The sequence below is a fragment of the Mustelus asterias genome, unplaced genomic scaffold (genome assembly GCF_964213995.1).
Source record: "Mustelus asterias unplaced genomic scaffold, sMusAst1.hap1.1 HAP1_SCAFFOLD_253, whole genome shotgun sequence".
In the NCBI taxonomy this organism is placed as follows: Eukaryota; Metazoa; Chordata; class Chondrichthyes; order Carcharhiniformes; family Triakidae; genus Mustelus; species Mustelus asterias.
Window position 1 is genome coordinate 324,074 of NW_027590220.1, and position 26,662 is coordinate 350,735.

The following is a 26,662-nucleotide window of genomic DNA, read 5'->3' on the forward strand; positions in this document are numbered from 1 at the left end:
AAATCACAGCGTGCTGTCAGCCCACACTGCCTGGGCAAAACTCTCCATCCGAGAGCGCCGCACTGTCAGAGGGTCAGTGCTGAGGGAGTGCCACACTGTCAGAGGGTCAGTGCTGAGGGAGTGCCGCACTGTCAGAGGGTCAGTACTGAGGGAGTGCCGCACTGTCAGAGGGTCAGTGCTGAGGGAGCGCCGCACTGTCAGAGGGTCAGTGCTGAGGGAGTGCCGCACTGTCAGAGGGTCAGTACTGAGGGAGTGCCGCACTGTCAGAGGGTCAGTGCTGAGGGAGCGCCGCACTGTCAGAGGGGCAGTGCTGATGGAGTGCCGCACTGTCAGAGGGTCAGTACTGAGGGAGTGTCGCACTGTCAGAGGGTCAGTACTGAGGGAGTGCCGCACTGTCAGAGGGTCAGTACTGAGGGAGTGCCGCACTGTCAGAGGGTCAGTACTGAGGGAGTGCTGCACTGTCAGGGTGTCAGTACTGAGGGAGTGTCGCACTGTCAGAGGGTCAGGACTGAGGGAGTGCCGCACTGTCAGGGGGTCAGTACTGAGGCAGTGCCGCACTGTCAGAGGGTCAGTACTGAGGGAGTGCCGCACTGTCAGGGGGTCAGTACTGAGGGAGTGGTGCACTGTCAGAGGATCAGTACTGAGGGAGTGCCGCACTGTCAGGGGGTCAGTACTGAGGGAGTGCCGCACTGTCAGAGGGTCAGTGCTGAGAGAGTGCCGCACTGTCAGGGGGTCAGTGCTGAGAGAGTGCCGCACTGTCAGGGGGTCAGTACTGAGGGAGTGCCGCACTGTCAGGGGGTCAGTGCTGAGGGAGTGCTGCACTGTCAGAGGGTCAGTACTGAGGGAGTGCCGCACTGTCAGAGGGTCAGTACTGAGGGAGTGCCGCACTGTCAGGGGGTCAGTACTGAGGGAGTGCCGCACTGTCAGGGGGTCAGTGCTGAGGGAGTGCTGCACTGTCAGGGGGTCAGTGCTGAGGGTGCGTTACCCCTCGATGTTCTGATGTTTGTGGGTGTGGAGCAGACAGGTGTGTGATTGGTTGGGAGAGTCGGAGTGAGACTAATGTCTGTGTGAATCTGTCTCTGCAGGGACATCCGCTAACTGTCCGGGACAATGCTGGCTGGACCCCTCTGCATGAAGCTTGTAACCATGGCCATCTCGGTAACACTCAGCATCTTGGAACATTCCGGCATCGGTATCGCCCGGGGGGGTGCAGGGGGTGGGCTGGATTCAGTAGAACTCTATTGGTTGTCAGCTGAGCGGATCCCAGAGCGAGAGGTGGGGGGAGAATCCAGACAGTCACAGAGTGAGTGGGTGTGGCCCCACAGAGCGGGCATGGTGTGTGCTGAATATCAGGGAGTCACTGACGCACTGACTGAGTCACCGTCGCTATGGAAACCAGGCTGCCCCGTGTCCAGTGCTCCAATAGATGTGAAAATGTAAAATCTTCAGCCGGATCCCACCCGACCACCTCAGGGAATGAATCCGCCTCCAGCAAGTCCCACTGTCGCTGAATGGAGAGATTCACTTCTACACTGTCACTGGCTGGAGCTGCCTTCACTGCCCATCCCTAACTGCCCCTTCAGAAGGTGCCTTCTTCCGCCGCTGCAGTCCCTGAGGTGTAGGTACACCCACAGGGCTGTTAGGGAGGGAGTTCCAGGATTTTGACCCAGCGACAGTGAAGGAACGGCCGATATATTTCTAAGTCAGGATAGTGAGTGACTCGGAGGGGAATCTCCAGGTGGGGGTGTTCCCAGGTATCTGCTGCTCTTGTCCTTCTAGATGATAGTGTTGGCAATAATGATACTGTGTTAATGTAAACCTACTTGTGACACTAATGAACTTTAAAAACATTCAAATCAATACGCATTTTTTCTGTTAACAAAGGATAGCACAGTGGTTAGCACTGCTGCCTCACAGCACCAGGGACCCGGGTTCGATTCCCGGCCTGGGGGTAGGGGGGATGAGAGGGCGTTGGGTTGGGGGGGCTGATGGCGGAGTTAGGGGTTTAGTAACCCCCAAGTCCCAGACCCTGTGAGCGCTCTCCCTGGTCCTGATTGCCGTTAGCTTGCACAGGGTGAATGGACCGTGCAGCATTGTTGATGTGTGTGGATATGCAGTCAGTGACCGGGGCTCTGGGAGTTATTCACGCTGCTTTTGTCTTTCAGAGATTGTCCGCCTGCTCCTCGATTCTGGAGCCCCGGTGAACAGTGTGGGCGACACCATGTGTGGCGGAGTTTCACCGCTTCACGATGCTTTAACTAACGGATGGCTGGAGGTTGCAGAGCTGCTGATTGACAGAGAAGCTTGTCTGACTGTCCGAGATAGTGAGGTGAGTGGGAGAGCCCTCATGAGTGAGACACGGAGGGAGTGAGACACACGGAGGGAGTGAGACACACGGAGGGAGTGAGACACGGAGGGAGTGAGACACACGGAGGGAGTGAGACACACGGAGGGAGTGAGACACACGGAGGGAGTGAGACACACGGAGGGAGTGAGACACACGGAGGGAGTGAGACACACGGAGGGAGTGAGACACACGGAGGGAGTGAGACACACGGAGGGAGTGAGACACGGAGGGAGTGAGACACGGAGGGAGTGAGACACGGAGGGAGTGAGACACGGAGTAAGACAGAGAGAGTGAGTGAGTGGCGGCGGATTCAGAGCGAGCAGAACAGGAGCTCTGCTCTTTGTTGCTTGTTAATGTTTTCATCTTCAGAAAGTGGTCTCGTCCTGAGGGGAGGCTCGTAATAATTGGTTAATTAGTTAGTTGGTTAATTGGTTTGTTGGTTAATGGGTTAATGGGTTAATGTGTTATTTGGTTAATTGGCTATTTGGTTAATAGGTTAATTTGTTATTTGCTTATTTGTTATTTGGTTAATTATTTGGTTGATTATTTGGTGAATTGGTTAGTTGGTTATCTGGTTAATTGTTTACTTTGTTATTTGATGAATTGGTTAGTTGGTTATTTGATTGGTTAGTGGGTTAATTGGTTATTTATTTATTTGGTTAATCTATCCTGGGAGTGTTTGATGGGGGATTCGGAAATGTGGAGATCACTATCTCTCGGACACAGTTGATAGGAATGATTTGATTTTCAGTCATGGAGTTTTATTTTTAACTCTTTTCCACACAGGGTCAGTTGCCTGTGGATTGTCTCAGTAGCTGGAGGAGAGATTTAAAACTGGAACCCAGCCCACAGACCAGTGAGAAATATGCAGCTATACTGAGCATCCTGGAGCAAGCATCCACTCACAGAGACTCAACAACTCAAATACACGCAGGTTAGTCTGTCCCGGGCCTCTTCATCCACACCTTCCCCAGTTCCTTACAACCACTGAGGTCTTTCTGAATTCTGATCACAGTTCAAAATTGGGGAACACTGCAGCCACTTCTTGTGCACAGCAAGATCCCACTCAGAGCAATGTGTTACTAACCAGATAATCTTTCATTGATGTGCACATCACTGGAAACACTAACATCTTCTGCCCATCCCTAATTGCCCCTTGGGTAGTTGGTAGTGAGCTGCATTCTTGAATACAACAAAGAGGCTTCTGCACATGCCAGGGGGTGGTGTGGGCAAAGTCCCGACCGTGGGGCCAGGAACCCTGGGTTCTTGATGGTGATGGAGGGTGTGCTCACAAACAGGTTATCAGTCTGTAAATCCTGCCGATGGACCTGACAGCAGGCGGTAAGGTCGGAGGGTTTCCTGGTCAGGCACACTGCAGGAAGCAGTGGAAAATCACTGCCACCAGTCATAATCACGGGCCAATCCAGTGGGCACCGATGTCCTCTTGGGGCATGGTTCCCTGAAGCAGAAGAGGGGGTTCGCTAGCCCGTTTCACAGGGCAGTTGAGAGTCACCCACATTGCTGTGGCTCTGGAGTCACATGTAGGCCAGACCGGGTAAGGACGGCAGATTTCCTTCCCTAAAGGACATTAGTGAACCAGATGGGTTTTTCCAACAATCCAGCAGTTTGATAATCTCAGACCTTCGATGTAAAAATGTGGCTGGTTCTAACCTTCCAATCCTCTGATTATTTTACAGATGTTCCTGTCCTATTTTTACATTTCCTGTGTATTTACTCCTCTTCTCTATGTGTGAATCTGTTTGTTGTGTTTCAGGGCAGGATGTGAACTCTCTCACTCAGCATCTACGCAGTGAACTCTTCAGTGACCTCTTCAGCAGTGAATGCTCTCCGCTATCCTCTTCCCTGGACTCACCTGACAGCACTTTGACCTCTCGTCATTGGCAGAGCGGTGGCCATGGCGATGGGTCAGAATATTCTGCCGGTCCTTCCCACGTGAAGGCACAGCGACGTGGGAGGTTAACGCGGTCAAAGAGGAGACAGTCTGGTGCCCCGTCCAAGCCTGCAACACCCAGGCCGGTCTCATCAACTACCGGGAGCAGATGGTCTTCTGAGGAAGACGATGATTTCTTACCCTCTTCCAGACCCTTTAAGAAGCAATATGTGCAAGGAGGTCAGAGTTCACCAGCTGACCAATCAGACTCAAAAGCGTCAAGTGGAAACCAATCTTCCAATCTTCTCTCCATCTCTGTTGGGCAGAGAGAGGGGCCAACAGGCCACACTGCAACAACAACTCCATCTAAACCCAGCCAATCATCAACGGGTACAAAAACATCTGCAACCAAACCCAGCCAATCAGCAGCGAGTAAAAAAACATCTTCAAACAAAGGCAGCCAATCCTCAATGAGGGCGAAAGCATCTTCATCCAAATCTAGCCAATCCTCAATAAGTACAAAAAAGTCATCATCCAAACCCAGCCAATCAGCAGCAAGTACAAAAACATCTTCATCTAAACCCAGCCAATCCTCAATGAGTGCAAAAAAATCTTCAGAGAGTACAAACAAGTCTTCACCCAATCCTAACCAATCGTCAGCGAGTACAACACTTCGGTTTGACAATCAGACAGAATTGTCTGTCATTGGCCCTCTGCCCAGGGTCACGCCCCTGTCATCGAAGGTGAGTGATTGGCCAGATGGTGACAGCTCGGAGGATGATTGGCTGGAAGTTGACCACAGCCTAAGTGAAGAAGCCTCGAGTCGACTGGGACACTGTGTGCCCTCTGGAGTGGTGGCAGAGACGCAGGGCAGCAGGCCAGGCCCTGCAGAGACCCGAGGCAACCTCCTTGGCTACAGGATGGCAAACGTTCCGACACAGTCCGATGCAAGACGTGCCAGCTTTCAAACTCCTCGGAGATCGATGAGTAAGACCCCGACTTGCCCCCGAAGATCGGGTCCTTCCAGACCACAGGTAGGCAGGCTGCCCCCGGGTCCTTGGCAACATTCCTGGCTTTCCGTTTACCCCTTTACACCCACAAACTGCCCTTTCACTCTCATCCCTTCTGGTGCCAGGGAGAAACCTTTGGTTCTTTATTTGAAAGTTCCCTCATCCTGGTCTTCAAATCGCTCTGTAATCTGGCCCCTCCGTGTCTCACAGGGAACTGACATGCACTGGATGGGCCGAATAGTCTCCTGTGCTGTAAATGACTCTCTGCCTCCTTCTCCTTTGTGTTCACAGCCCAGCCTACAATCCACCCTGGCATCATCATCCTCCCCAACACCATTTCGAGTCAAGGTGCAAGTGAAAGATAAGCTCTTCCTCATCGCTGTTCCTTCCAGGTAGGATGGGGGGCCTTGCTCACTGCCGGGGGTGGGGGTTACTAGATCCAGATCCCCCGTTGCTTAGTGTGAGAGTCAGGGAGAGGGGCCACTCACAGTGCTTTGTGTTTGGGTTTCAGTGACTCAGACCCGTACACCATCTCATGGCTGGCAAAGCAAGCAGAGACGAGGTACAGCGGAGAGTGCGGCGTGAGACCCCGGCTCTCTCTGACCACTGACGGTGCCTTACTCTCTCCCCACGACCCCGTCATCCACCTTCTCCATGACAACGAAGAGGTAAGTTCTCACCGTCTCCCAGTCTCTCATTCACAAATTCTCACTGGACTGAGTCAAACTGGGAAGAGGAGAAAGAGGGGGGCACGGTGGCACAGTGGTTAGCACTGCTGCCTCACAGCACCAGGGACCCGGGTTCAATTCCAGCCTCGGGTCACTGTCTATGCGGAGTCTGCACGTTCTCCCCGTGTCTGCGTGGGTTTCCTCCGGGTGCTTCAGTTTCCTCCCACAGTCCAGAGATGTGTGGGTTAGGTTGATTGGCCATGCTAAAAATTGACCGTTAGTGTCCGAGGATGTGTAGGTCAGAGAGATTAGTAGGGAAAATACGTGGGTTACGGGAATAGGGCCTGGGTGGGGTGGTTGTTGGTGCAGACTTGATGGGCCGAATGGCCTCCTCCTGCACTGTAGGATTCTATGATTCTAGGGAGGAAGAGATTGTTAATGAAACAAAGACTGGCATTTCTATAGCTCCTGTCACATCCCTGGCTTTACAACCAGCGAGCGGCTCCTGGGCCTGGATTTTAAGCTCCGGCTGGGGGGTGTCTCCCCCTGGTGGCTGCGGTGGGACATTTAATTCGCCGCTTACTGTGGCGGGACTGTGATATCCCACCGAGTAGGAACGGTTGTAAGATCAGTCCGTGCAGTCACTGTTGTAATTGGGGAAACACAGTCGCCATTTTACATACAGGAAGATCCCACAAGCACCAATGGGGGCGGCACGGTAGCGCAGTGGTTAGCACTGCTGCCTCACAGCGCCAGGGACCTGGATTCGATTCCCGGCTTGGGTCACTGTCTGTGTGGAGTTTGCACATTCTCCCCATGTCTGTGTGGGTTTCCTCCGGGTGCTCCGGTTTCCTCCCACAGTCCAAAGATGTGCGGGTTAGGTGGATTGGCCATGCTAAATTGCCTTTTGTGTCAGGGGGATTAGCAGGGTAAATGCATGGGGTCATGGGGATAGGGCTGGGTGGGATTGTGGTCGGTGCAGACTCGATGGGCTGAATGGCCTCCTTCTGCACTGTAGGGATTCTATGATTCTATGAATGTGACAATGAGAGGACGTTTTTATTGGTGTTGGGTAATTGAGAGATATTGTTCCCAGGACACTGTGGATAACTTTCATGTTGCAACTGTACAAAACTCTGGTGCTGCCGCATTTGGAGTATTGCGTACAGTTCTGGTCACCGTATTATAGGAAAGATGTGGAAGTGTTGGAAAGGGTGCAGAGGAGATTTACCAGGATGTTGCCTGGTATGGTGGGAAAATCGTATGAGGAAAGGCTGAGGGGCTTGAGGTTGTTTTCGTTAGAGAGAAGAAGGTTAAGAGGTGACTTAATAGAGGCATACAAGATGATCAGAGGATTAGATAGGGTGGACAGTGAGAGCCTTTTTCCTCGGATGGTGATGGCTAGCACGAGGGGACATAGCTTTAAATTGAGGGGTGAGAGATATAGGACAGATGTTAGAGGTAGGTTCTTTACTCAGAGAGTAGTAAGGACGTGGAATGTCCTGCCTGCCGCAGTGGTGGACTCGTCAACGTTGAGAGCGTTCAAGTGGTTATTGGATAAACATATGGATGATATTGGAATAGTGTAGATTAGAGGGGCTTTAGATTGGTTTCACTGGTCGGCGCAACATCGAGGGCCGAAGGGCCTGTACTGCGCTGTAATGTTCTATGTTCTAACTTCCCTGCTCCTCTTCCACTGGTCAGTGGGGACTTTGGTATCCACCCAAGAGATGGAATGACTGAATATTGGATAAGATTGTGTCAATAAAGTGGGGGATTGTGTTCCTGAGGAACAGACTGCAACCCAGGGCCAGCTTGGCAATGTCCCGTGTGCCCAGATCGGAATGGAACTCACTCCGTCAGGAAGAGGTGAATGTATTGAGGGACTTCTGGGCTGTTTTTCAGATCGTGGCTGAGGTACTGTCCTGGGATCTGCCTCCCATCTCTGTCAGATACAAGAGCGCCTGTGACAACCTGGCACTGGGTAAGGACCTTTACTCACAATACGGGGAAAGTAATAATATCTCACCCACAGGAGCACAGAGTGGGAGAGCCTGCAATCTCTACCATCTACAAGATGTACTGCAGCAACTCCCCAAGGCTCCTTAGGCAGCACCTTCCAAACCCACGGCCACTTCCATCTAGAAGGACAAGAGCAGCAGATACCTGGGAACATCCCAACCTGGAGATTCCCCTCCGAGTCACTCACTATCCTGACTCGGAAATATGTCGGCCGTTCCTTCACTGTCGCTGGGTCAAAATCCTGGAACTCCCTCCCTAACAGCACTGAGGGTGTACCTACACCTCAGGGACTGCAGCGGCTCAAGAAGGCAGCTCACCAGCACCTTCTGAAGGGGCAATTGGGGATGGGTAATAAATGCTGGTCTAGCCAGCGACACCCACATCCTGTAAATGAGTGTTGTGTAAAGATAGACGGTATAGATTGGTGCGCTAATCGTGTTCTTCTGTTTGGTTGTCTTTAGCTGAAGATCCTTCCATGTCAAAGATCCTCCAGCTGCAGGAAGATGGCTCCTCAATCGACTTATCCAACCTGTCCTTGAACAAGGAGCAGCTGACACCCATCCTGCGGGCTCTCAAACTGCAGACCAGCACCCGGCAGCTCTGTCTCGCTGCCAACCGCCTTGGTGATGATGCCATGGAGGAGCTTCTGGCCAGCCTGGTGACCATGCCCAAGCTGACCCTGCTCGACCTCTCATCCAATCAGATCACATACGAAGGCCTGAAGAAGCTGAGTGAGGCCCGTGCAGCCTCCACGGAGCCCCCCTTTCAGGTTGGAGATCTCTCTGGGACCTGCGCAATGCTCTGCATTCCCCCCACTCTGTAGGAAATAGTTTCTCCCTCTCAAATCCCTTTTATCAAGAGAGGGCATCGAGGACATTGACCAGAACCGTTTCAGGGATGGGGATGTTCATGAAAACCAGAAGCAGGAGGAGGCCATTCAGCCCCTCGAGCCTGCTACACCATTCAATAAGACCATGGCTGATCCGACTGGAGCCTCAACATTCCTTGCCCCCCCCCTCCCCCACCCCCGATAACCTTTCACCCCCTCGTTAATGAAGAATCGACTGAGCTTGGCCTCAAAAAGATTCAAACACTCGGCTCCCACTGATTTGATTTATTATTGTCACATGTATTAACACAGTGAAAAGTATTGCTTCTTGCGTGCTATACAGACAAAGCATACCGTTCATAGAGAAGGAAAGGAGAGAGTGCAGAATGTAGTGTTACAGTCATAGCTAGGGTGTAGAGAAAGATCAACTTAATGCAAGGTAGGTCCATTCAAAAGTCTGATGGCAGCAGGGAAGAAGCTGTTCTTGAGTCGGTTGGTTCATGACCTCAGACTTTTGTATCTTTTTCCCGACGGAAGAAGGTGGAAGAGAGAATGTCCGGCGTGCGTGGGGTCCTTAATTATGCTGGCTGCTTTGCCAAGGCAGCGGGAAGTGTAGACAGAGTCAATGGATGGGAGGCTGGTTTGCACGATGGATTGGGCTACATTCGCAGCCTCTTGTAGTTCCTTGCGATCTTGGGCAGAGCAGGAGCCATACCAAGCTGTGATACAACCAGAAAGAATGCTTTCTATGGTGCATCTGTAAAAGTTGGTGAGAGTCGTAGCTGACATTTCCTTTGCCTCCTGAGAAAGTAGAGGTGTTGGTGGGCTTTCTTAACTATAGTGTCGGCATGGGGGGACCAGGACAGGTTATTGGTGATCTGGACACCTAAAAACTTGAAGCTCTCGACCCTTTCTGCTTTATCGTCATTGATGTAGACAGGGGCATGTTCTCCTTTACGCTTCCTGACGTCGATGACAATCTCCTCGGTTTTGTTGACATTGAGGGAGAGATTATTGTCGTTTGAGGAAGAGAATTCCAGAGACTCACCACCCTCAGAGAAAATAACTCTCCTTATCTCTGTCTTAAATGGCCAATCCCTGTGGCACGCCACTCATCACGCCCTGCCAACTAGAAAAACACTTATGCAGCTCGCTGTTTTCTGTCAGCGAGATATATTTCTATCATGGTGGCTGTCACTGGCAGCTTATTGGCCATCTTCACCTCCCTTGGCCTCAGTGTCCCACTCCGCCGTTTCAGAGGGCAGTTGAGAGTCAACCACATTGCTGTGGGTCTGGAGTCACATATAGGCCAGACCGGGTAAGGACGGCAGATTTCCTTCCCTAAAGGACATCAGGGTTTTTACACCAATTGATAATAGTTTCCTGATCACCATTACTGAGACGAGTTTTATAATCCAGATTTATGAATTAAATTTAAATTCCACCCGTTGCCGTAGTGGGATTTAAATACAAGGATTACCTTAGCACCCAGGATTAGTAGCCCAGTGACAATATCACTGTCTCTTGCCTTATCAATGGGTTTAACCGGGGACAGGGACTGATCTGGACACAGCGCTGGGCAGCCACAACAGTATTTAAACCTAGAAATACAGAAGATAGGAGCAGGAGGAGGCCATTCGGCCCTTTGAGCCTGCTCTGCCATTCATCTTGATCATGGCTGATCATCAAATTCAACATCCTGATCCGTCCCTTCCCCCCATATTCCTCGATCCCTTTAGCCCCAAGAGCGATATCTAATTTCTTCTTGAAATCAGACAACGTTTTGGCTTCAACTACATTCTGTGGGAGTGAATTCCACACATTCACCACCCTCTGGGTGAAGAAATTTCTCCTCACCTCAGTTCTGAAAGGTTTACCCCTTATCCTCAAACTATGACCCCTAGTTCTGGGCTCCCCCACCATTGGGAACATTCTTTCTGAATCTACCCTGTCTAATCCTGTTAGAATTTTATAAGTTTCTATGAGATCCCCTTTCACTCTTCTAAACTCCAGTGAATATAATCCTAACTGACTTAGTCTCTCCTCATATGACAGACCTGCCATCCCAGGAATCAGCCTGGTAAACCTTCACTGTACTTCCTCTATAGCAAGGACATCCTTCCTCAGATAAGGAGACCAAAACTGTGCACAATACTCCAGGTGTGGCCTCACCAACGCCCTGTACAATTGCAGCAAAACATCCCTATCCCTATACTCAAATCCTCTCGCTATGAAGGCCAACATACCATTTGCCTTCTTTACTGCCTGCTGTACCTGCGCGCTTACTTTCAGCGACTGATGCACGAGGACTCCAAGGTCTCGCTGAGTATCCACCTCTCTCAATTTACACCCATTCCAGTAATAAAAGTAATTTACTGCGGATGCTGGAATCTGAAACCAAAAGAGAAACTGCTGGAAAATCTCAGCAGGTCTGGCAGCATCTGCAATGAGTTTTATATAGTCCTACAGATACTGCCACACCTGCTGAGATTTTCCAGCATTTTCTCATTCAATAATCTGTCCTCCTGTTCAGTGTTTGTGATTGAATTGACTGATTTAGAAACATAGAAAAACTACAGCACAAAACAGGCCCTTCGGCCCCACAAGTTGTGCCGAACATATCCCTACCTTTTAGGCCTATCTATAACCCTCCATCCTATTAAGTCCCATGTACTCATCCAGGAGTCTCTTAAAAGACCCTATTGAGTTTGCCTCCACCACCACTGACGGCAGCCGATTCCACTCGCCCACCACCCTCTGTGTGAAAAACTTACCCCTAACATTTCCCCTGTACCTACCCCCCAGCACCTTAAACCTGTGTCCTCTCGTAGCAGCCATTTCCACCCTGGGAAAAAGCCTCTGAGAGTCCACCCGATCTATGCCTCTCAACATCTTATATACCTCTATTGGGTCTCCTCTCATCCTACGACTCTCCAAGGAGAAAAGACCGAGCTCCCTCAGCCTATCCTCATAAGGCATGCCACTCAATCCAGGCAACATCCTTGTAAATCCCTTCTGCACCCTTTCAATCTTTTCCACATCCTTCCTGTAATAAGGCGACCAGAACTGAGCACAGTACTCCAAGTGGGGTCTGACGTGGGTCTTATATAGCTGCATCTTTATCCCCGGACTCCTGAACTCAATCCCTCGATTGATAAAGGACAGCACACCATACGCCTTCTTAACCACCTCCTCCACCTGCGGGGCCGATTTTAGAGTCCTCTGGACCCGGACCCCAAGCTCCTTCTGATCCTCCACAGTACTAAGAGTCTTTCCCTTTATATTGTACTCCTTCATCCCATTTGACCTGCCCAAATGGACCACGACGCATTTATCTGGGCTGAAGTCCATCTGCCACTTCTCTGCCCAGTCTTGCATCCTATCTATGTCCCTCTGTAACTTCTGACATCCCTCCAGACTATCCACAACCCCACCAACCTTCGTGTCGTTGGCAAACTTACCAACCCATCCCTCCACTTCCTCATCCAGGTCATTTATGAAAATGACAAACAGCAAGGGTCCCAGAACAGATCCCTGGGGCACACCACTGGTGACCGACCTCCATTTAGAAAAAGACCCATCTATACACACTCTCTGCCTCCTTTGGGCAAGATGTGGAGATGCCGGCGTTGAACTGGGGTGAACACAGTAAGAAGTTTCACAACACCACATTAAAGTCCAACAGGTTTATTTGCTACCAAATAAACCTGTTGGACTTTAACCTGGTGTTGTGAGACTCCTTTGGGCAAGCCAGTTCTGTATCCACAGGGCAGCAGCCCCTTGGATCCCATGCCCTCTCACTTTTTCTAGAAGCCTTGCATGGGGGACCTTATCGAACGCCTTGCTAAAATCCATATAAACCACATCTACCACTTTCCCTTCGTCAATGTGTTTAGTCACATTTTCGAAGAACTCCACCAGGCTCGTAAGGCACGATCTGCCCTTGACAAAGCCATGCTGAGTATTCTTGAGCATACTAAACCTCTCTAAATGCTCATAAATCCTGTCCCTCAGGATCTTCTCCATCAGCTTACCAACCACTGAGGTTAGACTCACCGGTCGGTAATTTCCTGGGCTATCCCTATTCCCCTTCTTGAAAATAGGAACCACATCCGCAATCCTCTGGCACCTCTCCCGTCTCCATCGACGACGCAAAGATCATCGCCAGAGGCTCTGCAATCTCTTAGAACATAGAACATAGAACATAGAAAGCCACAGCACAAACAGGCCCTTCGGCCCACAAGTTGCGCCGATCACATCCCCACCTCTAGGCCTATCTATAGCCCTCAATCCCATTAAATCCCATGTACTCATCCAGAAGTCTCTTAAAAGACCCCAACGAGTTTGCCTCCACCACCACCGACGTCAGCCGATTCCACTCACCCACCACCCTCTGAGTGAAAAACTTACCCCTGACATCTCCTCTGTACCTACCCCCCAGCACCTTAAACCTGTGTCCTCTCGTAGCAACCATTTCAGCCCTTGGAAATAGCCTCTGGGAGTCTACCCTATCCAGACCTCTCAACATCTTGTAAACCTCTATCAGGTCACCTCTCATCCTTCGTCTCTCCAGGGAGAAGAGACCAAGCTCCCTCAACCTATCCTCATAAGGCATGCCCCCCAATCCAGGCAACATCCTTGTAAATCTCCTCTGCACCCTTTCAATGGCTTCAACATCTTTCCTGTAATGAGGTGACCAGAACTGCGCGCAGTACTCCAAGTGGGGTCTAACCAGGGTCCTATAAAGCTGCAGCATTATCTCCCGACTCCTAAACTCAATCCCTCGATTAATGAAGGCCAGTACGCCGTACGCCTTCTTGACCGCATCCTCCACCTGCGAGGCCGATTTAAGAGTCCTATGGACCCGGACCCCAAGGTCCTTCTGATCCTCTACACTGCTAAGAATGGTACCCTTCATATTATACTGCTGCTTCATCCCATTGGATCTGCCAAAATGGATCACCACACACTTATCCGGGTTGAAGTCCATCTGCCACTTCTCCGCCCAGTCTTGCATTCTATCTATGTCTCGCTGCAACTTCTGACATCCCTCCAAACTATCCACAACACCACCTACCTTGGTGTCGTCAGCAAACTTACCAACCCATCCCTCCACTTCCTCATCCAGGTCATTTATGAAAATGACAAACAGCAAGGGTCCCAGAACAGATCCCTGGGGCACTCCACTGGTCACTGACCTCCATGCAGAGAAAGACCCCTCCACAGCCACTCTCTGCCTTCTGCAGGCAAGATGTGGAGATGCCGGCGTTGGACTGGGGTAAACACAGTAAGAAGTTTAACAACACCAGGTTAAAGTCCAACAGGTTTATTTGGTAGCAAAAGCCACACAAGCTTTCGAGGCTCTGAGCCCCTTCTTCAGGTGAGTGGGAATTCTGTTCACAAACAGAACTTATAAGACACAGACTCAATTTACATGAATAATGGTTGGAATGCGAATACTTACAACTAATCCAGTCTTTAAGAAACAAAACAATGGGAGTGGAGAGAGCATCAAGACAGGCTAAAAAGATGTGTATTGTCTCCAGACAAGACAGCCAGTGAAACTCTGCAGGTCCACGCAACTGTGGGAGTTACAAATATTTGTAACTCCCACAGTTGCGTGGACCTGCAGAGTTTCACTGGCTGTCTTGTCTGGAGACAATACACATCTTTTTAGCCTGTCTTGATGCTCTCTCCACTCCCATTGTTTTGTTTCTTAAAGACTGGATTAGTTGTAAGTATTCGCATTCCAACCATTATTCATGTAAATTGAGTCTGTGTCTTATAAGTTCTGTTTGTGAACAGAATTCCCACTCACCTGAAGAAGGGGCTCAGAGCCTCGAAAGCTTGTGTGGCTTTTGCTACCAAATAAACCTGTTGGACTTTAACCTGGTGTTGTTAAACTTCTTATTCTGCAGGCAAGCCAGTTCTGGATCCACAAGGCAACAGCCCCTTGGATCCCATGCCCTCTCACTTTCTCAAGAAGTCTTGCATGGGGGACCTTATCGAACGCCTTGCTGAAGTCCATATAGACCACATCCACCGCTCTTCCTTCGTCAATGTGTTTGGTCACATTTTCAAAGAACTCAACCAGGCTCGTAAGGCACGACCTGCCCTTGACAAAGCCGTGCTGACTACTTTTGATCATACTAAACTTCTCTAGATGATCATAAATCCTGTCTCTCAGGATCCTCTCCATCAACTTACCAACCACTGAGGTTAGACTCACCGGTCGGTAATTTCCCGGGCTGTCCCTGTTCCCTTTCTTGAATATAGGGACCACATCTGCAATCCTCCAATCCTCCGGAACCTCTCCCGTCTCCATCGACGATGCAAAGATCATCGCCAAAGGCTCCGCAATCTCCTCCCTCGCCTCCCACAGTAACCTGGGGTACATCCCATCCGGTCCCGGCGACTTACCAACCTTGATGCCATTCAATAGTTCCAACACATCCTCTTTCTTTATGTCCACATGCTCGATCCTTTCTGTCCACCGCAAACCAGCAGTACAACCACCCAGATCCCTTTCCACCGTGAATACCGAGGTAAAGTATTCATTAAGCAGCTCCGCCATTTCTAACGGTTCCACACAAACTTTTCCCCCTTCACCTTTTAAGGGTCCTATGCCTTCACATCTCATCCTTTTACTCTTGACATATTTGTAGAAAGCCTTGGGATTCTCCTTAATCTTACCCGCCAAGGCCTTCTCATGACCCCTTCTCGCTCTCCTAATTTCCTTCTTAAGCTCCTTCCTACATCCCGTATACTCCTCTAAATCCTTAACACCTCCTAGCTCTTCCCTCGCCTCCCACAGTAACCTGGGGTACATCCCATCCGGACCCGGCGACTTATCTATCTTGATGCTATTCAAAGATTCCAGCACAACCTCTTTGTTAAATTCCACATACTTAATCTTTTCAGTCCACCGCAAGCCCGCAGTACATCCACCCATGTCCTTCTCCTCTGTGAAAACCGAGGCAAAATACTCATTAAGCACCTCTGCCATTTCTACTGGTTCCGTACTGATTTTCCTGCCTTCACCTTTTATCGGCCCTATTCCTTCACGTCTCATCCTTTTACTCTTCACATATTTATAGATCACCTTAGGGTTCTCCTTAATCCTACCTGCCAAGGCCTTCTCGTGACCCCTTCTGGCTCTCCTAATTTCCTTCTTTAGTCCCTTCCTACAAGCCGTATACTCATCTAGATCCCTATCTTCGCCAAGCTCTCTGAACCTTTTGTACGCTTTCCTTTTCTTCTCGACTCGGTCCCACACAGCTTTCGTGCACCACGGTTCCTTTAACCGACCAACTCCTCCCTGTCTGCTCGGAACATTGTCCTGTAGAACTCTAGACAGACATTCCTTGAAAAACTGCCACCTCTCTTCAGTACATTTCCCCGAGAATACCTCCTTCCAATTTACTCCTCTAATTTGCTGCCTTATGTCTTCATATTACCCCTTACTCCATTTCAACGCTTTCCGAGCTTGCCTGATCCTCTCTTTCTTTCCAATGCAATGCAATTTCTCGGAGCTGTGAAGATCTCCTTTGTGTTTCAGGGTTTGGAGGAGTTGAACCTCAGCCTCAATCCTTTGGGAAACGGCAGCTCCCAGCTCATCGCCTCCCTGATCCGATCCTGCCCTCTACTGAGCACGCTCAAACTCCAGGCCTGTGGCCTCAGCGACAGGTTCCTGCACAACTTTGAACTCAACTGCACAATGAGAGGTAGGAGACAGAGAGAGACCTCATGGCACAGCTCAGTGAACCCCACCCCACACACTCAAACACACACACACACACACACAGCTCAGTGAACCCCCACCCCACACACTCAAACACACACACACACTCAGCTCAGTGAACCCCCACCCCACACACTCAAACACACACACACACTCAGCTCAGTGAACCCCCACCTGACACACTCAAACACACACACACACACACACACACAGCTCAGTGAACCCCCACCCCTCTCTCTCTCACGCACGCGCTCTCTCACTCACGCACGCGCTCTCTCTCTCACGCACGTGCTCTCTCTCTCACGCACGCGCTCTCTCTCTCACGCACGCGCTCTCTCTCTCACGCACGCGCTCTCTCTCTCACACACGCGCTCTCTCTCTCATGCACGCTCTCTCTCTCACACACGCGCTCTCTCACTCACGCACGCGCTCTCTCTCTCATGCACGCTCTCTCTCTCACACACGCTCTCTCTCTCACACACTCGCTCTCTCTCTCATGCACGTGCTCTCTCTCTCACACACGCGCTCTCTCTCTCATGCACGCTCTCTCTCTCACACACGCGCTCTCTCTCTCACGCACGCGCTCTCTCTCTCATGCACGCTCTCTCTCTCACACACGCGCTCTCTCTCTCATGCACGCTCTCTCTCACGCACGCGCTCTCTCTCTCATGCACGCTCTCTCTCTCACACACGCGCTCTCTCTCTCATGCACGCTCTCTCTCTCACACACGCGCTCTCTCTCTCATGCACGTGCTCTCTCCCTCACGCACGCGCTCTCTCTCACGCACGCTCTCTCTCTCACGCACGTGCTCTCTCTCTCACGCACGTGCTCTCTCTCTCACGCACGCGCTCTCTCTCTCACGCACGCGCTCTCTCTCTCACGCATGCGGTCTCTCTCTCACGCACGCGCTCTCTCTCACGCACGCGCTCTCTCTCACGCACGCGCTCTCTCTCTCACGCACGCGCTCTCTCTCTCACGCACGCGCTCTCTCTCTCATGCACGCGCTCTCTCTCTCATGCACGCGCTCTCTCTCACACACGCGCTCTCTCTCTCACACACGCGCTCTCTCTCTCACACACGCGCTCTCTCTCTCACGCACGCGCTCTCTCTCTCATGCACGCGCTCTCTCTCACACACGCGCTCTCTCTCTCACACACGCACTCTCTCTCTCACGCACGCGCTCTCTCTCTCACGCACGCGCTCTCTCTCTCATGCACGCGCTCTCTCTCACACACGCGCTCTCTCTCACACACGCGCTCTCTCTCTCACGCACGCGCTCTCTCTCTCATGCACGCACTCTCTCTCACACACGCGCTCTCTCTCTCATGCACGCGCTCTCTCTCACACACGCGCTCTCTCTCTCACACACGCGCTCTCTCTCTCACACACGCGCTCTCTCTCTCACGCACGCGCTCTCTCTCTCATGCACGTGCTCTCTCTCTCATGCACGCGCTCTCTCTCACACACGCGCTCTCTCTCTCACGCACGCGCTCTCTCTCTCATGCACCCGCTCTCTCTCTCATGCACCCGCTCTCTCTCTCATGCACGCGCTCTCTCTCTCATGCACGCGCTCTCTCTCACACACGCGCTCTCCCTCTCACACACGCGCTCTCTCTCTCATGCACGCGCTCTCTCTCACACACGCGCTCTCTCTCTCACACACGCGCTCTCTCATGCACGCGCTCTCTCTCACACACGCGCTCTCTCTCTCACACACGCGCACTCTCTCTCACGCACGTGCTCTCTCTCTCATGCACGCGCTCTCTCTCACACACGCGCTCTCTCTCTCATGCACGCGCTCTCTCTCACACACGCGCTCTCTCTCACACACACGCGCTCTCTCTCTCACGCACGCGCTCTCTCTCTCACGCACGCGCTCTCTCTCTCACGCAGGCGCTCTCTCTCACGCACGCGCTCTCTCTCTCACGCACGCGCTCTCTCTCACGCACGCGCGCTCTCTCTCACGCACGCGCGCTCTCTCCCACGCACGCGCTCTCTCTCACGCACGCGCTCTCTCTCTCACGCACGCGCTCTCTCTCTCACGCACGCGCTCTCTCTCTCACGCACGCGCTCTCTCTCTCACGCACGCGCTCTCTCTCTCACGCACGCGCTCTCTCTCTCACGCACGCGCTCTCTCTCTCACGCACGCGCTCTCTCTCTCACGCACGCGCTCTCTCTCTCACGCACGCGCTCTCTCTCTCACGCACGCGCTCTCTCTCTCACGCACGCGCTCTCTCACGCACGCGCTCTCTCTCTCACGCACGCGCTCTCTCTCTCACGCACGCGGTCTCTCTCTCACGCACGCGGTCTCTCTCTCACGCACGCTCTCTCTCACGCACGCGCTCTCTCACGCACGCGCTCTCTCTCTCACGCACGCGCTCTCTCTCTCACGCACGCGCTCTCTCTCTCACGCACGCGCTCTCTCTCTCACGCACGCGGTCTCTCTCTCACGCACGCTCTCTCTCTCACGCATGCGCTCTCTCTCTCACGCACACGCGCTCTCTCTCTCACGCACGCTCTCTCTCTCACGCATGCGCTCTCTCTCTCACACACACGCGCTCTCTCTCTCACGCACGCGCTCTCTCTCTCACGCACGCGCTCTCTCTCTCACGCACGCGCTCTCTCTCTCACACACGCGCTCTCTCTCACACACACGCGCTCTCTCTCACGCACGCGCTCTCTCTCACGCACGCGCTCTCTCTCACGCACGCGCTCTCTCTCACGCACGCGCTCTCTCTCATGCACGCACTCTCTCTCTCACGCACACGCGCTCTCTCACGCACGCGCTCTCTCTCTCACGCACGCGCTCTCTCTCTCACGCACGCGCTCTCTCTCTCACGCACGCACTCTCTCTCTCACGCACGCGCTCTCTCACGCACGCGCTCTCTCTCACGCACGCGCTCTCTCTCTCACGCGCTCTCTCTCTCACGCACGCGCTCTCTCTCACGCACGCGCTCTCTCTCACGCACGCGCTCTCTCTCACGCACGCGCTCTCTTGCGCACGCGCTCTCTTACGCACGCGCTCTCTCACGCACGCGCTCTCTCACGCACGCGCTCTCTCACGCACGCGCTCTCTTACGCACGCGCTCTCTCATGCACGCGCTCTCTCATGCACGCGCTCTCTCACGCACGCGCTCTCTCACGCACGCGCTCTCTCACGCACGCGCTCTCTCACGCACACGCTCTCACGCACGCACTCTCTCACGCACGCGCTCTCTCACCCACGCGCTCTCTCTCACGCACGCACTCTCTCTCACACACGCTCTCTCACACACGCACTCTCTCTCACACACGCTCTCTCTCTCACACACGCACTCTCTCTCACACACGCACTCTCTCTCACACACGCACTCTCTCTCACACACGCACTCTCTCTCACACACGCACTCTCTCTCACACACGCACTCTCTCTCACACACGCACTCTCTCTCACACACGCACTCTCTCTCACACACGCACTCTCTCTCACACACGCACTCTCTCTCACACACGCACTCTCTCTCACACACGCACTCTCTCTCACACACGCACTCTCTCTCACACACGCACTCTCACACACGCACTCTCTCTCACACACGCACTCTCTCTCACACACGCACTCTCTCTCACACACGCACTCTCTCTCACACACGCACTCTCTCTCACACACGCACTCTCTCTCACACACGCACTCTCTCTCGCACGCACTCTCTCTCGCACACACTCTCTCTCTCACACACACACAGAATTAGAACAAAACACCGCTCCAAACTGAGCTGCTGCTCAGGGAATTCTGCAGCAGTGATTGGGTGGGAATCAGGGAACGCTTCCCACGAAGAGGCAGAACATTCGTGGACAGGAGCCAGTCAGATAGAGGGCGAGTCTCTTGGTGTCTAATTGTTTTGTTTCTGTCTAATTCAATCCAATCAAAGCCCAATTCAATGTCTGGACCATGAGATGTTCCCGATCCGAGCTGACCAGACGGCTGGCCTCTTCCTGTCCTGGGCTTGATCTACATGGTCAGATTGGAGTCGACACTGCACCTCCTCCCAGGCTTGATCTCATTTGCATCTTAGCCAAAAGGCCGAGATGGGGCTTTAAAAGATTGCTTCAAATGAAGCCTCAGTAACCTCATGACTTCAACCAAGCGCAGGAACCCAAAACTATACTACATTCCTGCACTACTGCACTACTGCATTCCAGCATTCCTGCATTCCTGCATTCCCGCATTCCTGCATTACCGCATTCCTGCATTACCGCATTCCCGAATTCCTGCATTCCCGAATTCCTGCATTCCCGAATTCCTACATTCCCGCATTCTGCATTACCGCATTCCTGCATTACCGCATCCCTACATTCCTGCATTACAGCATTCCCGCATTCCTGCATTACCGCATTCCCGCATTCCTACATTCCTACATTCCTGCATTACAGCATTCCCGCATTCCTGCATTACTGCATTCCCGCATTCCTACATTCCTGCATTCCCGCATTCCTACATTACTGCATTCCCGCATTCCTACATTCCTGCATTACCGCATTCCTACATTCCCGCATTCCTACATTCCCGCATTCCTACATTCCTACATTCCCGCATTCCTGCATTCCCGCATTCCTACATTCCTGCATTACCGCATTCCCGCATTCCTACATTCCCGCATTCCTACATTCCTACATTCCTGCATTACCGCATTCCCGCATTCCTACATTCCCGCATTCCTACATTCCCGCATTCCTGCATTCCCGCATTCCTACATTCCTGCATTCCCGCATTCCTACATTCCTACATTCCTGCATTCCCGCATTCCTACATTCCCGCATTCCCGCATTCCTACATTCCCGCATTCCCGCATTCCTGCATTCCCGCATTCCTACATTCCTGCATTCCCGCATTCCTACATTCCTGCATTCCCGCATTCCTGCAGAACTCCCTCAGCACTGACCCCCTGACAGTGCGGCACTGCCTCAGTACTGACCCCCTGACAGTGCGACACTCCCCCAGTACTGACCCTCTGACAGTGCGGCACTCCCTCAGCACTGACTCTCTGACAGTGCGACACTCCCCCAGTACTGACCCTCTGACAGTGCGGCACTCCCTCAGTCCTGACCCTCTGACAGTGCGGCACTCCCTCGGTACTGACCCTCTGACAGTGCAGCACTCCCTCAGTCCTGACCCTCTGACAGCGCGGCACTCCCTCAGTACTGACCCTCTGACAGTGCGGCACTCCCTCAGTACTGACCCTCTGACAGTGCAGCACTCCCTCAGCACTGACCCTCTGACAGTGCGGCACTCCCTCAGTACTGACTCTCTGACAGTGCGGCACTCCCTCAGCACTGACCGTCTGACAGTGCGGCACTCACTCAGTACTGACCTTCTGATAGTGCGGCACTCCCTCAGTACTGACCCTCTGACAGTGCGGCACTCCCTCAGCACTGACCCTCTAACAGTGCGGCACTCCCTCAGTACTGACCCTCTGACAGTGCGGCACTCCCTCAGTACTGACCCTCTGACAGTTTAGTTTTGAGGGTTTTTATCCTGAGGTGTTTGGTAATATTCTCACCAGGACTTTCTAGTTAATTTAATCTGTTTGCTGATCAGATCTTCACTGGTGTTGTGCTGGGAGTTTGTTCTTGGTCTACACGAGCAGCTGTGTGTGTGTGGAATATTCTCCCTCACTCTCTCTGCTTCATTCTCTCAGGATCTCGCCACTTGAAGACTTTGATTCTCTCGTGCAATGAGCTGGGGATCCGAGGGGTCCAGTTCCTCCTGCGGAACCTTGCCCACGATGTGCTCTCTCATCTCGAGATCTCCTCAGTCCTCGGAAACCAGGAGGCCAGGCCCTTCATGGAACTGGTTGTGAAGTACCTCACCCAGGTCAGTACCGCACGCTCCCTGGCGCCTGCAAGAATCCACTGGATACAGAGGTACAGTCACTGGGTAGAATCCACTGGATACAGAGGTACAGTCACTGGGTGGAATGCAGTGGGGACAGAGGTACAGTCACTGCGTTGAATTCACTGGATACAGAGGTACAGTCACTGGGTACAGCCCACTGGGTACAGAGGTACAGTCACTGGGTATAATCCAGTGGGGACAGAGGTACACTCACTGGGTAGAACCCACTGGGTACAGAGGTACATTCACTGGATAGAACCCACTGGGTCCAAAGATGTGCGGGTTAGGTTGATTGGCCAGGTTAAAAATTGCCCCTTAGAGTCCTGAGATGCGTAGGTTAGAGGGATTAGCGGGTAAATATGTGGGGGTAGGGCCTGGGTGGGATTGTGGTCGGTGCAGACTCGATGGGCCGAATGGCCTCCTTCTGCACTGTAGGGTTTCTATGATTTCTAGGTACAGTCACTGGGTAGAATCCAGTGGGGACAGAGGTACAGTCGCTAGGTAGAATCCAGTGGGGACAGTGATACAGTCACTAGGTAGAATCCACTGGATACAGAGGTACAGTCACTGGGTAGAATCCAGTGGGGACAGAGATGCAGTCACTAGGTAGAATCCACTGGATACAGAGGTACAGTCACTGGGTAGAATCCAGTGGGGACAGAGGTACAGTCACTGGGTAGAATCCAGTGGGGACAGTGATACAGTCACTAGGTAGAATCCACTGGATACAGAGGTACAGTCACTGGGTAGAATCCAGTGGGGACAGAGATGCAGTCACTGGGTATAAAGGACAGTTAGGGTCACATTGTCTCTCTCGCTGTTAGGGGGCAATTAACATGCGATCATTAGCATTGCCCATCCATTGCACCATCATCATTAGTCACGGGATGATCACCATAGCAACTGCTCGCTAGCCAACTGCAAATGTGGTTCTTGCTGCTGTTTCTTTAACTCACGTCCTTTCTTTGATTTATACTCCACCAAACAGGACCTTTCTAACTTCTTCTTTCTTCCTTTAACTTAACTGTCTTTCTGAGATAATCTTTTGTCCTCGTTCTGTCGTTTTTTGGGGCTTTCTTTAGTTAGTTTGGGGAACCTGCTCCCTGTCGTTCCCTTCCTTTTCCTGGTTCCAGCTTCCAGCTAACCCAAAATCTCTCACTGTCCCAGGGTGAGCCTCCGGTTGCTGAGCAACAGCTTTGTTTGTTTTTATCCCTGCAATTACTTTCACATCATAAACACTTGCGTACAATGCAGGCAAAGTTTAAAGTGAAACTAAACTTACAGCCATGCAGGCAGCTCTGTCTGGCATGAAGCCACAATGAAGTTTTAACCCTTTCTTAGCATACAAATGCAGAAATTAAGCTTCAGCTTAAACATATACCTTGTTTGTAACATGCACAATACAAATAAAAAATATTAAAATAATCTTCCTAATAAGCCCTGGTGAGACCTTATAGAGCAGTATTGCACAGAAACAGGCCCCTCTGCCTAACCGCTCCATGCCGACCATGGCGCACTCCCAGCTGGTCCCAATTGCCTGCGTTTGGCCCATATCCCTCTAATCCTTTCCCATCCATGTTCTTATCCAAATGCTTTTTAATTGTTGCTATTGTTCCTGCCTTTGGCAGCTCATTCCATACACTCTCTCCAGCCTCTGTGTGAAAACGTTGCCCCTCGGGTCCCTTTCTCACCTTAATCCTACGCCCTCTAGTTTTCAATTCCCCTTCCCTGGGGAAAAGACTATGTGTGTTCATCCTATCTATGCCCCTCATGATTTATACAACTCAATAAGACCACCCCTCATTCTCCTACATTTCTTGCTTTAAGGAATAAAGTTCTAGCCTGGTGAACCGCTCCCTATAACTCAGGCACACTCGTCCTGGCCACAGCCTCATCAATCTTCTCTGCGCTCTCTCCAGTTTATCAATAGTGATCACACCTGGAGAACTGTGTACCGTTCTGGTCTGCTTCCTTAAAGAAGGATAGACTTTCCGTAGAGGAAGTGCGATGGATATTTACCAGATTAATCCCTGGGATGGCAGGGTTGTTTTACGAGAAGAGATTGTGGAAATTGGGCGAGTGTTCTTTGGAGTTTGAAAGAATGAGAAGTGATCTCATTGAAACTTACAAAATTCTTGGCAGGGGAGATGCGGATAAGGTGTTTCCCCCTGGCTGGTGAGACTAGAACCAGAGAAGGCAGTCTCAGAGTAAAGGACAGGCCATTTAACACCGAGAGGAGGAGGAATTTCTTCAGAGGGAATCTTTGGAACTCTACCCCCGAGGGCTGCAGAGGTTCAACAAGTCGACAGATTCAATACAGATATCGATAGATTTCTGGAGATTGATGGCATTGTGGGATACAGGGATAGTAGGGGAAATGGTGCAGAGGTTAATGATTAGACATGGAGCAGGCTCGATGGGCTGAATGGCCCATTTCTATTTTCACATTCCTATTTATCTTTTGACTCTTGTTATCCAGGCGCCTCAGACGTGGTAAATGTTGGTGTTTCACTGACCATGAAGTGTTTTGCTATATTGCAGACTGGCTGCGCTCTGACTCGCCTCGATCTCTCCAAAAACTCACTGACAGATGATTCAATCGGAGACTTTTCCAGGTAAATACTACCCATCGTCAACTGCCATGAATGCAGTTAGAAAATTAAAGGCAGTTCCTTCACGCACTCACCCACGTACTGTCAGATGCATGAAAAATCAACTTGCATACAATCCACAGAGATATCTGTACACTGACCAGTGTCCCTCAGTCCCCTCTCTCTCTCAGGGAGATATCTGTACACTGACCAGTGTCCCTCAGTCCCCTCTCTCTCTCAGGGAGATATCTGTACACTGACTGGCGTCTCTCAGTCCCCTCTCTCTCTCTCAGGGAGATATCTGTACACTGACTGGTGTCACTCAGTCCCCTCTCTCTCAGGGAGATATCTGTACACTGACTGGTGTCACTCAGTCCCCTCTCTCTCAGGGAGATATCTGTACACTGACTGGTGTCTCAGTCCCCTCTCTCTCAGGGAGATATCTGTACACTGACTGGCGTCTCTCAGTCCCCTCTCTCTCTCTCAGGGAGATATCTGTAACACTCTGGTGTCTCTCAGTCCCCTCTCTCTCTCTCAGGGAGATATCTGTAACACTCTGGTGTCTCTCAGTCCCTTCTCTCTCTCAGGGAGATATCTGTAACACTCTGGTGTCTCTCAGTCCTCTCTCTCTCTCTCAGGGAGATATCTGTACACCGACTGGTGTCTCTCAGTCCCCTCTCTCTCAGGGTGATATCTGTACACTGACTGGTGTCTCTCAGTCCCCTCTCTCTCTCTCAGGGAGATATCTGTAACACTCTGGTGTCTCTCAGTCCCCTCTCTCTCTCTCAGGGAGATATCTGTAACACTCTGGTGTCTCTCAGTCCCCTCTCTCTCTCTCAGGGAGATATCTGTACACTGACCGGTGTCTCTCAGTCCCCTCTCTCTCTCTCAGGGAGATATCTGTAACACTCTGGTGTCTCTCAGTCCCCCCTCTCTCTCTCAGGGAGATATCTGTACACTGACCGGTGTCTCTCAGTCCCCTCTCTCTCTCTCAGGGAGATATCTATAACACTCTGGTGTCTCTCAGTCCCCTCTCTCTCTCTCAGGGAGATATCTGTACACTGACTGGTGTCTCTCAGTCCCCTCTCTCTCTCAGGGAGATATCTGTACACTAACTGGTGTCTCTCAGTCCTCTCTCTCTCTCTCAGGGAGATATCTGTACACTGACTGGCGTCTCTCAGTCCCCTCTCTCTCTCAGGGAGATATCTGTAACACTCTGGTTTTTCTCAGTTCTCTCTCTCTCAGTTAGATACCATCTCCTCCAGCACGTGTTCACCTGTTCAAAGATCTCCTTTAATGTCTCACTGTTCAATTTGCTTCCTTCCTGTTCCTGTGGAGGATGTTTTTGCAATTTGAGGTTGTGGTAGAAATGCTTGATGTTTGTTGTTGATATTGGGTTTTGCTCTGGATGTTATTGACGGACTGGGGAATATCCCAGCCTCACTCTGGCAGTATCTGTCACCATCTCACTGGGCGAGGAAGGGAAATATTTCTCCCGAGGGAGGCTGCTGGACTGTGGAACTCACGGTACATATCCCCTGTCTCCCTGCAGGTGTCTGACCTCCATCCCATCACTGGTGTTCCTTGATTTATCACAGAATCCAGGGATCAGTTCCCGTGGGATGGAGATACTTCTGGCAGCGTTGGCTGAGAGGGATTCCTGGATGGAAGTCCTCAATTTATCAGG

General features: G+C 51.7%; 1 protein-coding gene across 1 annotated transcript in view; it reads left to right on the plus strand.

Annotated features, from left to right (window-relative positions):
* LOC144485953 (tonsoku-like protein) overlaps positions 1 to 26,662 on the plus strand; it is a 94,573-nt gene that overhangs the window by 50,428 nt on the left and 17,483 nt on the right. The window contains exons 14-25 of the mRNA XM_078204024.1: positions 1,086 to 1,158; positions 2,166 to 2,329; positions 3,134 to 3,281; positions 4,122 to 5,272; positions 5,540 to 5,640; positions 5,760 to 5,916; positions 7,822 to 7,900; positions 8,400 to 8,707; positions 16,326 to 16,491; positions 22,188 to 22,363; positions 24,926 to 24,999; positions 26,528 to 26,661. Coding sequence (XP_078060150.1) covers positions 1,086 to 1,158; positions 2,166 to 2,329; positions 3,134 to 3,281; positions 4,122 to 5,272; positions 5,540 to 5,640; positions 5,760 to 5,916; positions 7,822 to 7,900; positions 8,400 to 8,707; positions 16,326 to 16,491; positions 22,188 to 22,363; positions 24,926 to 24,999; positions 26,528 to 26,661 — 2,731 coding nt within the window. The remainder of the gene's footprint in view (positions 1 to 1,085; positions 1,159 to 2,165; positions 2,330 to 3,133; positions 3,282 to 4,121; positions 5,273 to 5,539; positions 5,641 to 5,759; positions 5,917 to 7,821; positions 7,901 to 8,399; positions 8,708 to 16,325; positions 16,492 to 22,187; positions 22,364 to 24,925; positions 25,000 to 26,527; position 26,662) is intronic.